This window comes from Python bivittatus, unplaced genomic scaffold (genome assembly GCF_059951505.1).
Source record: "Python bivittatus isolate LINGU-HERP-01145 unplaced genomic scaffold, Pbiv_v1 ctg000840_np1212, whole genome shotgun sequence".
NCBI lineage: Eukaryota > Metazoa > Chordata > Lepidosauria > Squamata > Pythonidae > Python > Python bivittatus.
Genome location: NW_028277113.1, coordinates 21,384,493 through 21,400,794, shown reverse-complemented (window position 1 = coordinate 21,400,794; position 16,302 = coordinate 21,384,493). Strand labels below are relative to the sequence as shown.

Sequence of the window (16,302 nt, the reverse complement as noted above, 5' to 3'; positions counted from 1 at the left end):
AGTAACCAAGTTAGCTCACTAAGCAACTTACATGGTGCTTATAAACCGTACTCTTCCAATTTGGAACCTTCAGTATATTCGACATTTGACAACAGCCATACCACAGAGTTAATATGTGCATTTTAATATAATTATCTGAAGATGACAATAATAATTAAGATTTACCATTCACAATCTCCACATAACAATTTCTAGAATGCTCAACGACTAGGAGAACAACACTCCAACCTAGGGAAAGCAGTTTATATATCCTTATTTAAGTAAAGAAATTACAAAAAACTAAACCATCGGAATCCTTGACGGGAGTGGGGAGACCCAGGCTCTGGTCCTCACTTAGGCACAGAAGCCAGCTGGGTGGTTTTGGGCCAGCTCTCATCCCTAGACTGGGAAGTCAAGAAACATCTATCCATCAACCCACAATGCACCACTGTGATAGATTAGCCCATAACCTTCAATGAGGCTTTCATCCTGCAGTGCATTGATTCATATAATACATACACATGCACACTCAGACATGCAAGTATTTTTAATGTTTCTGAATATTGTGTGTGTGTGTGTGCATGCACATGAAGCTGAATAACTTGGTTATGGAACACTACTCACACAATCCCACTTGATTTTCACAAATCTCTGAGTGAAACAGCCACCATGAACAAAGTAAACTTAAGGGGATAAATCCTATGACATCAAATTTGAGCATGGAACTAATAGAGAAAAAATGTTTATGGGACAAAATATGTGAAACACAAGAGGAGCAAAATTGAGTGCGCTTTCTCTCTATGTATTAAAACCGAAATGAAGAAATATGTTGCCGTTAAGAAGATGTAGCACAGATAGTTTCTTCTTAGAAATGACAAGCATGCATTCATTTCTAACATGGCAAAAAACAACACAATAAAATAAAGCCCCAACAAAAACAAAAAAGCAGTGGAGAACAGATGGTGTTCTATGGTACCCTCATGCAACATGGGTTTGTAAAGTACATACCCAGAAAGGTTCTCCTGGGAGCTGTTTTGATTTCTTCATCCTTACTATCTGCAGCTATATTAAAATATTGAAGAGAAAGCAAAGACAAAACAAAGTGGTTTGACTCCTCATAGTAGCAAGCTCTGAAATTGCTTTTAAATTAGCTCAGAGTTAATATATCTTGGTGGCTGTCATCATGCTAGAATGCTTTTTTTAAAAAATCAAAAAGACTATTTGCTGGATTCTGAAATTAGGCATCATGGATTCATATTGTTCTCCCCAAAATTAAGAAAAATAAAAGAAACATTTATTTAGATGTAACATAACACACAAGAACCATAGCTTAAGCAAATATTCAATGCATAGATCAGTATCAAACAGCTATATTATTGTATTTTACACCACATTACATTTTAACACTAAGAGGAATGTGAAAAAAATTAATTTAAGTTTTAGCTTAACTAAATGAAACCAGCATGAAAAAGCTCAACTCAGAATTTTGATAAATGATGCTTTACAATCCAGCCAATAATTCAAGAGTTAAATATGTACAACAAGCTTATGCACAATTTCTATCATTGAATTACAATATGAATAACAAAGAAATCCTTACATAAGTTATATTCATTTATCCAAAGAGGTACAAAGCTACAAACCAGCAATTACGTTCTTTGGACACATTACCTATTCTTTGCTAAAAACAGCAGCTAAATTCTGTTCAAAATAATTCTGCTCTAAATTTTGCAAATCAAGGAACTTTATATATGATGGATATTGAAACAAAATCAATAAATGCCTTCAGTTACCACATATATGTATCTCTAACACACGCACACACAGAGACAAATTCATTTTCCTTTTGAAGCAAACAGAATAAAAAGCTTGAATTCAAAACAAAAAGCCAACAGTGAAAACTATCAAAACAATGTCGATATTTCAGATCACTTGTTCATAGAACTCAATGTTTTAAATCATACAAGAACATGGGGAGAAAAAAATCTTGCATTACAAATTAGAAAACAACATTTCAGAAAAACCTCCAACGTATGCGGCCCACTAAGCTAATGATAAAGATATGAGTGAATTATCCTTCTTATGCAGAACAGGTATCATAGGCCAGAAATGTAGACTATATGAATTAAAGAGCATTGAGCTACATATTTGGTTTACTGTCATAAACCAGGAGACTCAAGAAAAAAATGAAGGGTCAATATTGACTGAAAAGCAAAGAGGAGAGTACATCTTAAAACAAGTCTTAAGGATCAAGGATGCTGGCTGGGGAATTTTGAGAGTTGAAGTCCGAACATCTTAAAGTTGCCAAGTTTGAAAAACACTGCCATATCTGAAGTAGAGAGGGGAAAATATGCATGCGTAGGACTGTAAATTAGATACATATTTTATGGGATCATGACATCAGCTTTTTCCTCTCTTTTTTGTTATTAACCAAGTTTTTTATTATCACAAAATAAAGAATGAACACATATAAAAGCTGAAGTATGAAAAAACTGTAGAATGTTTTTATACTGCAATAGACATATATATATATACATGTAATAGTAACACCCTATCCCCATATTTTGTATTTGAATCAACATTATAACTTGATGAAAGCCATCTGAAGCTCTAATAGATAAGAATGCTGAACAGCTTGTCACATGATTAATCTATATGTCACAGAGCTTGATACCACCACTAGACATTCATGATAGATGGTAGGACTGATCCACAAAATGATGGAATCAGTTACAGCTTCTGGGCAGAACAATGAGTGCAAAGAGGCTATTTCAAGTGGATGCCACATGAGTTTAGAGCAATCAGAGTGACAGCAAGAAGCTTTTGAGCATACAGTACTAGCAATCTGGGAATGAATGGTGGGAAGATCTTCCCTCTACAACTTTGCAAAGGAGAGAAGCACTTCTGTAGTTCACCACTCCAATAAATAGTGTCACTGTGTGACAATTGTTTTGATCAGGATTTGGCACATTCAAATACATATACAAACATAAAAGTAAATATTTTTAAAATGAATCCCATTTCCTTAATTGGAATGCTCTTTAAGTGTTGGATTATCAAAACACAGTTTGGCACTGATATGCCAAAATATAATGGAGCCAAAGAAAAGAGGGGAGAAACAATATTATACAGAATCACTACACAATGATTTCAACTAACCTGAAAAGGAACGTCGTTTTATATTCAACTCATTTGCCACACGTACTTCAGTGCAAAGTTTCAGCATCAGTAACATTGTGACTATCATTATAATGCTTTGCAATAGTAAGGGTGACTCAAAATGTCTCCCAAACCTAAAAAAAGAAAAACAGACATCAAGTGGTTGAACAAGCAGAATCTTAATAGTTTGAAATATAAACTGCAAGTGCTAAAAAGAAAAAAAACCACTTTCATAAAACAGAAAATAGACATAAATTAATTTACTGATATTCAACTTCTCCCAAGAGTCAGCCATCATCTTAATTCTAGGTAGGGAGCCCGCATATAAATCTGTAGGTAGGGAATCTTTTGACAAAGTCACATGGGATGCCAAATAACCTACACTGGATAATTATAGAAAAATGTAACATTATGGAAGCAGAGTAACCTTTTTTTTCCTGAGTTTCTTAACTTTACATAGTGGGGAGGACATTATAAAATAGTGGTGCTGGAGAGTCTTAATTTTAAATACAGAATTTTTGTCAATGAACCTAAGCCTATACATAGAAGTAAATTCAGTTTCTCCCAGTAAAACCACTAAAGGGAGATCCATTCTCCTCCTAAGCTTTTACAAATCATTAATAAAATCATACACATGTAACAACTTCACAAAACAGTTTCAAAACATCCTGAATTAATACGTGTTTACCATCATTTTTAAAAAAACTCAACCAAGTGAAAATATGTGCAGTATGGCAGGTGTGACAAACAGGACTTCCTTCAGCACCAATTCTAATGACCTGAACTTTATAGGTGATTAACAAGGCATGTCTTCAGACAATCCAAAAATGAAACTATAATTAGTAACTAAGAAATACAATTTAAAGGATATTGGAGACTAATAGCATACAAAGCAATAAAATATCACTTGGAGTTTACAGATAAAGATCTTAACTGTCTATGGGTCATTCCGCTGGGGAAGACAAAGTTAGTTCCAGGAAAGGCAGGGGTGAATTTAGCATCCTGGCTTACTGCCATAGCAAAATGAGAAAGTTTACAAAATGTAGCATTTTCACACACATACGTGCACATGTCCTAAAGACAAGAACTTTTTGCACCACTTCCCACAGGCATAGAGAATAGAATAAAGAGAACAGGCAGAGACAACAAGGCTTCTGGATGAAACAGGGAGAAAGGGGGAAAGAATCTACCTCCCTTTGCATCACTGAACATGTCAAGGGTTTGCTGGAAGCTGGTGCAGCTTCTTGGGATAAAAGGACAAAGAGCAAAAGGAGAGTTGTTCTCCTTGATAAAAACAAAAGGGAAAGAGAGAGAGAAAGCAAAGAAAAGGAGTTTTCTCAGTTGAGCAGAAACCTATTCTCTTCTGACATGCTGAATGGTTGAAAGCATTGGCAAGGGGGGATTTTAGCAAAATAAAAACAACAAAATAAGGATTTGGGAAATCATTAAGAAGGTGTCACCCAGAAAGGTTATTTTCCTTCTTGTTTCTTGGACTGATGAGAGAGGTGAAAAGAGGAGATTCTTTAGCATCATGATTTGTGATGAACAGGATATTTTCCATTACTATTCTAACAAAAGTCTTCACTGAAATTTCTGGGTTTAGCAACAGCAGCAAGACATAACCAATTTCCCCACTGGAATCACAGATTGTTCCAATGGCTCAAGATTTACTGTTTCTTTCACATGTAACATTTCAATTATAAGGGTTATGTTTGTGTATAAACATTTATCTAAGCTACTTTTCCCTTTAGGGAAAAAGCAGCAGGGTCATACCTGGTCTCTCCCCCTGTGTCTCTTGCTTTTGGACATTTGCAATTTCACAAGTATTAATCAGACAATGGGAAGCATGAAGAGAATTCAGGGGGAATGCTTACAGAAGCTCAAGTATATATGTTGGGACTGTTTTGCCTGAGTTTTAAGGGCTTCTCCAAGTGCCCATGATGGAATGGAATCTTTCCTTTCAACTACAGGCTATCTAGCTACCTTTACCCGACATATGAGAGAGCTTCCTGGTAATTCTCTTTGTTGTTGAGACATGGGTATTATGCAATAATATCCACCAGATAAAAGCTGTCCCAACTCCTCTTGTATTTGGGCCAAATATTACCCCAACAGCGTGAAATCCAACAGAGAAAAGCTAGCTGTAGCCAAGAAATATTTCCCACCAAAAAGAATCAGAAACTGTTTTTACTTGGGCTATGCTATGGTTGATGAGTATGATCAATTTCTAATACTGCTTCAATGTTTAATTCTTGAGTATCTCTTGCTGCAAGATGAGAAAGAGGACACTTTAAATGCAGACTGAGTACTGTATATAAATGGTATTCTCTGTTGACATGCTATGGAAGCAGAAGTTGGTCTTTGAAGAAGCAGGATAGAAAGACTACTGATGCTTTTGAATTTTGGTATTGGAAAGGACTCCTGAGAATACCATGAACAGCCAATAGAAATGGATCATCAAACAAATCAACCCAGTTTTCTCACTCAAGGCACGAATGACCAGGCTCAAATTATCATACTCTGGTCATGTTATGTGAAGACCTAGCTCTCTCAAGAAGGCTCTAATGCAGAGAAAGGTAAAATGAAAGAGAAGAAGAGGATGACCAGCAGCAAGTCAGATAGACTTAGTTACACTGGTGATGGGTGCACCATTGGAAGACCTGAAGGACCAGGTTAAGGACAGATCATCATGGAGAATATGTATGTGGTTGCTAAGAGTTTACACCAACTTGACGGCATATAATCAATCAATCAATGAGTATATAAAGTACTGAAAGGAAAGGAGGAAAGATTATCCTGCTACATATTATTAATATTAATATGAATTTATTAATGAAAAAAGTATAGGGTAAAGGGTCATATTATAGAGGATGGAAGGATATGCATGATATAGTTTAATGTCTGGTTGGTTAACAGCTTTTCCTCTGAGCATGAACAAAATATACAGTATTTCCAGAGAATGTGAATATTTGCTCGCTCATTTAACTGTCAAAAGGACTTGCCAGGCATATTTAATGCAAATATCCTTCTATTAAATCTCCCATTATCTTGCTAAAATTCAGCCATTAACCATATAGATGGAGAGACTGAGAAACATTAGCTTTTCCAACAGAAAAAATATCTTTAGCTCAGGGTTGAACTGGGGAGTCCCTGGTGCTCTCCAGGCTTGGTTGTTTGCTTGAAGATATTTCATTTCCCAACTAGGTAACATCATCAGTGCCCTGATCAGAGCACTGATGATGTTACCTAGTTGGGTAATGAAACGTTTGCAAGTAAACAACCAAGTTCAGAGAGCACCAAGGACCCACATTAGCTTTTGTTTGTTTGGACAGGTCATCCTTAGTCCTTTTTAATGTCATTTTCTTCAAGGCTTGACCAAACATTGAGCCAAACTGGGAGTGCATTTGAGGGAGAGGGAAGCAATACACCATACAACTCTTCTTCCCTAAATACCAGAGCTCGGTTTAAGCCACTATGCATCAGTCAAAAAGTAATGTTAATTTTGTCTACATTGAAAGATGAATGCATGGATTGACAGTATTCCTCAATCCATAAAATGAATACTATAAAGCCAACCTACAACAACAGCCGTCACAGGATGTTTCCCCCCTAAATTAAAGGTTTCAGAGAAGTAAGTAATCAAGAACAAATCACATTCAGCCCTCTGAATATTGCATGACCCATTCCAGAAACATATTGCTTTATGAAGCTTGAAAACATAAAGTTGAGTGGATGCAAATGATATCTTCATCCCATCTTACATTATTGGCCTTTCCCAATTTAGTACTTTCCAATTGTGTTTAGTACTCTAAGCAATTATCAAAATTCTGAGACAGCAGAATTGTTGGTCAAAACATCTGCAGAGCACCAACTTTAGGAAGGCTATCTTACATCATACATGAAATGGCAGTTTTTCTTGCTATGCCATAAGTATGTATATGAGTGATCCTACACAGAAATGATTAATTATTTTCATGCCCTATGGCTGAGCACCAATATAATTTAATTCAAAATCCACAGAAAAAAAACTAGCCAGGTCAATTCCACTGGAAAAAAGTATACCATAGAAACGGTGATACTGTACTATTTTCTTCTCCAAACTCCAATCAACTTCCCATAATTTCATATGTATGATTTATGTGTATTTGAGTGTGGGGGTAGATGGGTGTGTGTATATACGTGAGTGTGTATGGTGTATGTACATGTATGTGTGTGTGTGTGCATGAGAATGACTATTAGTGTTCCTTTCTTCAAGAGGAATTGGATAAAATACACCATTGATAAACAGTGCAACTTCTCTAAGCAAGTTGAAAGATTAGTCTGATATTGAAGATACTGATTCCATTGACTGGGAAAGGGATGGATGCTAAGAGACATGATAGCTGATCAAAAGGAAGTTACAGCAGATTGAAAAGTCAAATGCTGAAGAAGGAAGGAATTCTGGGTTAAGATACAAGGATAAAAAGCAAGGTGCAGAATAAAGAATAAATAAATAAACTAAAGATCAAGCGTGTCTGGCAAGAAGAACGTGGAAGGAAAAGAACTTTGAATACCATGGAGCATAAAAGAATACAAAGAGAATGCATTTCTCATTCTTTTAAGCAAAAATACACTGCTCTTTGGGTTCACAAATCATGCTACATCACCTATGATCTATTAGATAACCCACAATAACAGGGTTTACACAACACACTAAACCAAAGTCAAATAAGGTTATGGCTTAAAGTGATATGAAAATCCGATTTTTAACAACATATCTCTAATGACTATTATTGTGGACCAAGCAAAGAATACATTTAAGATGAAGTCTACTTAACAATACCTTAGAATCAGGTTAAAAAATTACCCCCTCTAAGAAATTAATTTGTTGGTGTCAATTTAGTTAGGTTTACTGAATAACTGGACTTGAACATCAAACATTGATAGAGTATAGCATCAGATTCTGATCATAAACCCAGAGTATGATTCATGATAAATCTTAGTTCCCTTAGCAGGAAGAGCAGTACACAAATCAAATAAAGAAGAAACAGTTGCTGTTCAAGTTTTTTCTAAATTGCACAGAAATCTCTGTAACCAGTAACAATTCTTGCTGGTAAGCAACGTAAGTCTACATTTGAAAATAAGGTTTTAAAAAATAGTCATCATATACTGATTTTTACTGCAGCCTGCTGGATTTATGATAGTCATAATTGTATTCCTATTACAGCTGGCGAGCATTAGTGCATTATAATCTATATATAGTTGGGTCTTATGATCCAAAAGACAAACAAATATGAACAGATGTATGCTTAAAATCTTTTTAACAGGATATCCCACTTTCAAGGGCAAACTGGTAACTACTACTATTCAACTATTACTATTAAATATTTTCCATGTGTATAAATACATGCACTTTTTTTTTTCTACAAGCCCCCATTTATTGGGAAAAGAGAAAGCAGTAGCATAATGAACAAGTAGACTGAGAAATCCAAATATCCTTTCTCTAAAAGCAACCCATTACCAATATTCAAAGGAAGGATGCAATAATGGACACTAATACAATTCTCCATTTCCTGAATTTTCTTTCATTGTGTATTAATACAAATGATAGGAACCCCATTAAATACCACAGTAAATTGCTTTGATCAAATTATCTACCAGATGTTAATGTAAAGTTGTCTTGTCCTATGTGTGTGTGTGAGAGAGACAAAAGACAGCAAGAGAAAGTGTGTAAGAGAGTTTTAAAACATTATCTGCCCGTTCTTGAACTTTGCTGTAATAGAGCAACTTGGAAGTGAGAAACAAAACCTACACGAGCCAATCTTTTAAGACTAAAAATACAGCCTTAGTTTCCCCATAACTGGTTATAACATCTATGAAGGTGTGAGGAGAGAGAGCAGCACTGGCCCCACTCACTAGCAAAAATACAACCATGATCAGAAAGAAGGTCCTGCAATGTTATACTAGCTGGCATTAAAAAAAGACACTACTAAAAGCCCACAATCAGTCTTTTTAAAAAACTGTCACTGATAAATCAATATGAAAAGCCAATCTTGTAACGGACTTGTACTGTTTTATGATTTTGGTCTAGTTTTAAAGAAGGGATTCCTGGGCTCAGCGCTCCCCTCATCTAACACTCAAGCTGAAGAGCATTCAGGTAGGCCTTAACACAACTAGCCTGTTCCACCTGCTACAAGACTGCATTTCCTCGTTCTCTACTTTTGCAACCTTTCTTTCTCAGAGCTGGGGCAGGGCTGGAGCTGTGTTTTCTACTGGCCAGAAAACAGTAGGTCCGTCCCCACCCCTTCCAATTACATGGAAACAGGACAGCACTCAGAGGACTCAACTGACTTCATAGCAAACAAAGTGCTAATAGAAGAAACCTGAGTACTGGATTATCAGGAGGAATATATAACTCAGCAGCAGTACAGGTACTCCAAAAAATAGCTCAGCAACTAATGTTATGAATACTTCAGGTACATTTTTTCTCCCTTACCAGAAAAATAATCCTTAGCAAAAAGAGGCTCTACTATTTCAGAATCTTCTCATCACATCTTGGCTTCAAAGTAGGTGGGAATGTCCAGGCTAACATTGTCTGTTCACCTTGGTCTGACTTAAAAATATAAATTATAAAATATTGATTAGTTTATGCTGAGGAACACTGCATAAACTGCATGGTGATTTTTCCTGAGCTACCCAAATTTATGTAATTATACAATTTGCACTCCAATTTTCATTATAACAATCCCAAAATGCAATACATATATATGATTAGAAACCATATATTTTGTCTGTCTTGTATGAAGTCCCTGACTTTTAAAGAGGCATAGCTGGGACTAGTGACCTGCTTAAATTTCATTAGCACCTGCCTTTCTAATATTCCTATAAAAGGATGCAGAAAATGCTTTAGGAAGGTATCTGTTGCCTTAACTTTATTAAGGCAGATTTCCTGTTTTTATTACTTAGACCTTATTGCCTTTTCTCCTCCTAGGCATTATTTCTTCTAAATCCCTGCCTATTCTGCCCATTGTCTTCACATTCAAGTCTGCCTTAGTTCCCCATGAATTCTCCAACCAACATTTAAGCCAGTTCAGGATGTGAAGCACCAAACATTGTCATCACAGCTCACCCATGGAACATTTTAGCCATTCTTCAATAAATTCCTGGAAAAAATGTGGTATAGTGCTAGATTAAGAGTGCAAGAGTAAATTCTTTGAATTAAGATTTTGGGCTAGTCACCATCTTTCAACCTAACCGTTTTCACAGGTTTGTGAGGATAAACTGGGAAGGATGAGAGATACAGAGAAGGACACACACACAATTTATCTACTTGACTATTTGGCTCTTTGGATTAAAAAGGGTCCAATCTCTAACATGTTTAAATTGCAGGAAAGTGTTATATTTTAAAGAGCCATTGGTGAGTTTTTTTTTTAAGATTTCATAACTACAACAATGTAATAACATTATCACCCAGGAAAATCAGTCCCTTAAAACAATGAAAGCATGTGCATTGGCTCAGTAATATTATATTTATAGCACAGTAATAACATTTATGACATAGACTCATACTGAGGCTCCGAAATAATCATTACACTGGTTTAGGAAAAAGAAAAAAAGCACTGCAGGAAAAGTAAGGATAACTAGTCTCCCTCATTTATCTAACCAGGGAGGCGGGCAGAGGGAACATACGACTCTCCAAATGTTGCCCAACTGTTATTCTCATCATACTGTATATTAGCGGCATTGACAGGAACAAAAGAGAGTTCACCAACTTCTAAAGGGACAATATGTTTCATTCTTATCTTTGACTTAGATGATAGTCCTGATTAGTGTGGCTTAATAATGGTTCAATGAACTTCATTATTCCTTTAAACAAAGAATTGTTTAACAAAAGGCCAATTTTGATTAGTTAACATCCCCAAACACACCTATAAAGCAAATAATAAAAATCTAATTCTCTTTCAGGAAGCACAGGAAGAAAAATGTGAATAGCAGCCTATCTTTTTTGAAGGTCAGAACCTGGATGGATGGATGGATGGAACAATCTAATGCAATTATAAGAAAAGCCAATACTTCAACAGTATTTGCTTGTCTCCAAGTTCTTCATTCTGAATTACATCCATACCTCCTAAAAGGTCATCTGTAACCAAATTAAAATCCAAGGAAAGCCTTTCCCACAAAGATTCGTGGATCAAACTAAGTATATAAGGCTAATGGTTTCCTTATGTTTAGTCATTAACATTGATCAGTTATATTGTTGACGAAGATGCTCAAAGATGCTTTGCAGCAAGAGCAGAATGAGAGTCTTCTGAAATTGAAAAGGCTGATGGATGACTGTGCTATTCGTCCACCAGCCTAGGATTCCCAACTAAACGCTATACATGTTTGATACTAAGAGCAAATGTTGTTACTCTTAAATATTTCAGATGTCATACGACAAACACAATTACCCACATTACTTCACTCTTACACATAGATTGGGTCTGCCATAAAAAGTGTGAATTATCCCGAACTGGATGGTTGTCATCAAAGAGAAATGGGAGCATGGCCCTATTTGCTGCACTCTAGTACATGCACTCTAGAATGCACTCTGAACTGCATTCAGGAAATATAAGGTATATTTAATATACATTGCTATATTGAAATACATTGCTAAGATATTGTGCCTTCCTGAAATACTAGCTCTCAAATAATAGCCTAATTCTAGGAGCCACACAACTGGGAAAGCAGGCCCACTGGGTTCCCTGCATCATTTGATTTTATTCTTCTACTTTCTTTAAAAAAGGGAAGCAGGTATATTGATAGATGAGCCCTTCTGCTTGCATCTTTAATTCCAAGAATTCTTCTGGACATGACATAGTACCATGGGCATTTTAGTTAATGAAACTGGTGAATGGCTACAACTTAGTTTTTTTGCTTCAAACTGTGCCCACTTGCCCGGGGGGAGGGGGGAAGACCAACACTGGGTGGTAACAAGCATTTCTGAAACCCAGAGGAAATGGTTAGGAGAAAACCGATCTGTTTGCAGTTTGATGAATGGGTGTTTTGTGATTGGCTATGTCCAACCTTCTTAAGAATAGACAAGATCAGAAATAATTTTAATGTACTACACAAATTGTGCTACTTAACTTCTTAGATTTTTACATTTTACCATTTTTATTTTATACCTGACACTCCCACATAGGAATATGACATATGCATGAGAATCCTAAAATGGCATTGTATAAAAAGACCGAAACTTGTATCCTGTACATAACACACAAGAATCACCCAGTTTCCAGAGGGATATCTATGCTTGTCAAGTCCAGCAAAAAACAAAAGTCTTTGTTGTCATCCTAAAATTACATAAACCTTTGCTGATCACAATAGTCTACAAAAGCTTGTGCAGTAATCAGTCTTTAAGGTCCCACAACTTTCTCAAGTTAGCCACAGCAATCTACAGTGAAGAAATGGACTAGTAGAAGTTACATGGTTTTCACATAAAAATACTGTTATCATTTCACTTCAGGTATCCTTATGTAACTGAGGAATATTCTTCATTGGCCTGGGCAGAGTTAATGGTAAAAAGGTGCTCTGGTGTGTATGAGAGTACACAGCCCTTGTCTGCAATCCCTTATAGCAGCTTTGTCATTTCTCAGGATCACAAGACTGCCATCTGATCCCAAGTAAAGATACTTCTGGTTTAAGGAATTGCAGACAGGTCCTACATGCAGGCACTTGCATGCTCTGAAGGACCTTTTCCCCTTCAGTTCTGAAGTGCTACATAGCCTTATTCTTCATAATACATTTAATTGTTCATTAGATTTTATTACTATGTTTGCTAGATGAATTTTTCCAAAAGTATAGCATCTAACATTGCTAAAGCCTCCACAGCTAACTTCAAAAGAGCTTTTATTTAGATTTACATTTGTTCAATCCTAGCAATTTCAGGCTGACAAAAATATACAATACAGCATATATTCTTCAACACATTAGATATCGCAGGTTTAGGACAACCACAAAAACACCATTTGGATTTGACCCAAGTATCCTCTTTAATATACTCATGAAATATTGACAAAGACAAGGACCCAGAGGGAGCCAAATACAGCTGATATTACTTATACTCCAAAAGAATTTCATGGAATTTGGCAGCACTGTAAATCACTCACACACATGCACACATTTCTTTCTTTCTTCCAGGTATCAATAGATCATCCAGAAGTACAAGCATAGAGAAATGTATTTTTTAAACAAGAAACAACTTACCAAAAGAGTATCCTTAAAATGTTTGCAATTAATAATACTAAACACACGTAGGATGAAAAGCCCTCTGCATTCTGTGTCCTTTTAATATCTCGGTATTGAGGGATGTATGGCACTACACCTCCAAACACCATGGCTGCAGATGCCCCCCAGGATATCAGCTGCTGAACTGCAGACACCAGCCATTCCCAGCCATCTGCTTCCATCATGGGCAGGATGACGCCCCTTAGCATTAGGACAGTTGGTAACACAAGGAAACCCCTTTTATTACTTCCTCGGGGTTTACTGACTTGCATTCATAGCTGATTAATCTTCCTATAGGACATATGCCATTCTTTAAGCAACCCTAGAAAAACAAAGCAAGAGGCAAAAAACTCAGACTTGCGTTGAAATATTCAGTCACATAATTAGAAAGTAACTGCTTTATTACAACAAAAATTAGTCAAACCATAACAGCCTAGAGGAAAAGACAATCTATTTATCTAAACCAGTGCTTGTTCCACCATGCTGACATTCAAGCTAAATACCTGATTTGTCAATATAAGAATGGGGAACTTAATCCTAAAAATAAATGTTCTAACAAGGTATACTTACCAAAACCTCTCTGCAAGCTATTAATACTCATGATATGAAATTTGCTCATTTGTGGAGTTCTTGGGGTTCTCTATGCTTGGTTCTTTTCTTTTAATATAGTAAACAAAAAACTATGCAGATTGGATAGCATACTTATAATTAATGGCATAACGTATAACACTTTTAGGGGTGATGATACTTGTAAGACAGCTATTGTTATTTATAATAAAGGCAGCAGATTCTTTAATGAGAGACAAATCAGAAAGAATATAGTAGCTTTTAATAACATGTGTTAGTTGGGAAAAGTGCTACCAGAGTCCTTCAAATTTTTGGCTACCATAAACTAACCTGGCTGCCCTCTTACATTGTCTTTAATAAGATAAACTTTCCATGGTTGAGAATTCCTATAATCATGAGTTTAATGAGTAGAAATTCTATGAAAAGACTGATTATCTGAATGAAGGAACAGTTCACCCTGACGCTTACTTGGTCAACAGCAATACAAACAGGATTTTTACTCAGTTAACATTGTTATAGAGAAAACATTATCCCTTTTCAGAAGATACACAAGAAGCATTCTTCCTTGTGCATGAGAGAGAAAAATCTCTTTCAAGACTTCACTTGTCAGTTGAACATTCGGTAACTTACTTATTTAGCAAAGTACATTGTAACTGTTTTTCCTTTAGTTAGAAGTTCTTTCTATCAATCAAAATTATTTTTAATCAACAAACTCACTGATACTTTTCAGATACTGTATACAGTACAATTGCAACTCCCAAAATGCCCAATCACATCACAAGGAATTCTGGGAGCTGTAGTCCCAACTCCCCTGCAGAGCATCCAACTTAGAGAAGTTTATTTAATTAAATATTATAAGTAGTCCCCAAACCACACTGTACTAACTTCAGTAGAAATTATTGATTACCTGCTTGTAGAGAAAATTAACACAGTTAAGCAAAACGAATACGAAGAAACTGGTCTATGAAATCATAAAAAGGAGCTCCCAACTACGCCTAGCATTTTGGAGAGCTAAGACTCCCCTTCGGACTTTCTGCATCTGCCGCTGAACCAACAGGGCTGCCAACAACTGGGACACCAAATTACGGAGACCCAGCTGAGCCCTCTGTCCACAGGATCATTTTAGCAACACCGCCTCCCTTTCGCGGGGATAGAGAGGAAGTGAGAAAGCCACTTTCCACCAAGTGTTTTCTCCCCTGCTCTCTGAATGGCCAGCCGCGGCTCTGGCACAGAACAACTACTTCTACTTCCCTTCCACTCCTCCTAGTAACTCCGCCAAACTCCCCAGCCTCGAAAAGCAGAGGGCAGCCGGGACGGGCAAGCGGGCGGAAATCTACGTCCCGAAAGAGGAATAAAGTGGGTTGCGGGGTGCTCTTCCTCGTCTTACCTGGGCTCTCGCCAAGGCCCCTCGCCCCAAGAGTCGCGCATCTCCGCCTACTGCTCGAGGGAGCCCCAGCCCGCGGCGCCACTCCCGCCCTGGACCGCGCTTAAGCCACAGCGGCGCTGCGCCTTTTCTTCCCCTGCTGCTCCCAAAGCAACAGCCACCGCTGCTGCTGCTGCTGCTGCTGCTGCTGCCTCCTTGGGCGACTGGAAACAAGGAGCCGGCAGCGGCAGCAGCCCCCAGGAGCAAGAAAACGAGCCCCGCCTCTGTGACATCAGGAGAAGCAGAAGCGCCCCTCCTGGCCTTCCGCCGTTTGGGTCCTAGCGCCCCTCCTGTTCCGGAGAGAAGGAGACGCGCTAAGATGCTGGGAAACGCGTGGGGGGAGTATCAGTTTCCGAAAGAGAAGATCTAGCCCATTCTCTCTGGTATGCAAGGATTTAGATGCCCCCCCCCACCCATCATTCTTTCCCCATCAGATACGACGAGAAAAAGCTATTGGAAAAATAGTACAGAGCAAATGTCTTAATATCACAAAGTCTTCATACAACAAAGTGAGCATGTTCCATATAGAATATAAATAGGTCGGAACTGCGTCCCACGCTTCTTTAAAATGTCATAATCATCAACGCAGGAAGCATTATTTTTAGCTGAAGACGTGCATTGAAGAAAGAAAATGCGTGTATGGGTGTGTGTTTACACTAAATGCCAAACATATTTCTTATTATTTATTCAAGTTTGTTGCAGCCGCCCAACTCCAAAGGACTCTGGGCAGAGTACAAAACCATATATTTTAACTACTATACGTACATTCTTGCCTACTGTTACTAGTCAGCAATTATGCCTCAACTTCCTATGAAATATTCAAGGCATCTGTCATCAAACATACCATAATATAATTAAATCTTTCTATTAAAAAAAGAAATCCTAAAAGGCATTAACAACATTGCAGGTCTTGTTTTTAAAGCATT

At 37.2% G+C, this 16,302-nt stretch overlaps 1 protein-coding gene across 2 annotated transcripts in view; it reads right to left on the bottom strand.

Moving 5' to 3' along the window:
* Positions 1–15,559, bottom strand: part of SLC66A2 (solute carrier family 66 member 2) — a 55,946-nt gene extending 40,387 nt beyond the window's left edge. The window contains exons 1-4 of one of the 2 annotated variants that reach the window (XM_007426443.4): positions 15,341–15,558; positions 13,366–13,708; positions 3,139–3,272; positions 988–1,041 (exon numbers count right to left, since the gene is read on the bottom strand). In XM_007426443.4, the coding sequence (XP_007426505.1) occupies positions 988–1,041; positions 3,139–3,272; positions 13,366–13,658 (481 nt within the window). In that variant the 5' untranslated portion in view covers positions 13,659–13,708; positions 15,341–15,558. Of the gene's footprint in view, positions 1–987; positions 1,042–3,138; positions 3,273–13,365; positions 13,709–15,340 lie in introns of both variants that reach the window. The other variant, XM_007426444.4, reaches the window with a different exon arrangement.
* Between the last annotated feature and the right edge of the window lie 743 nt (positions 15,560–16,302).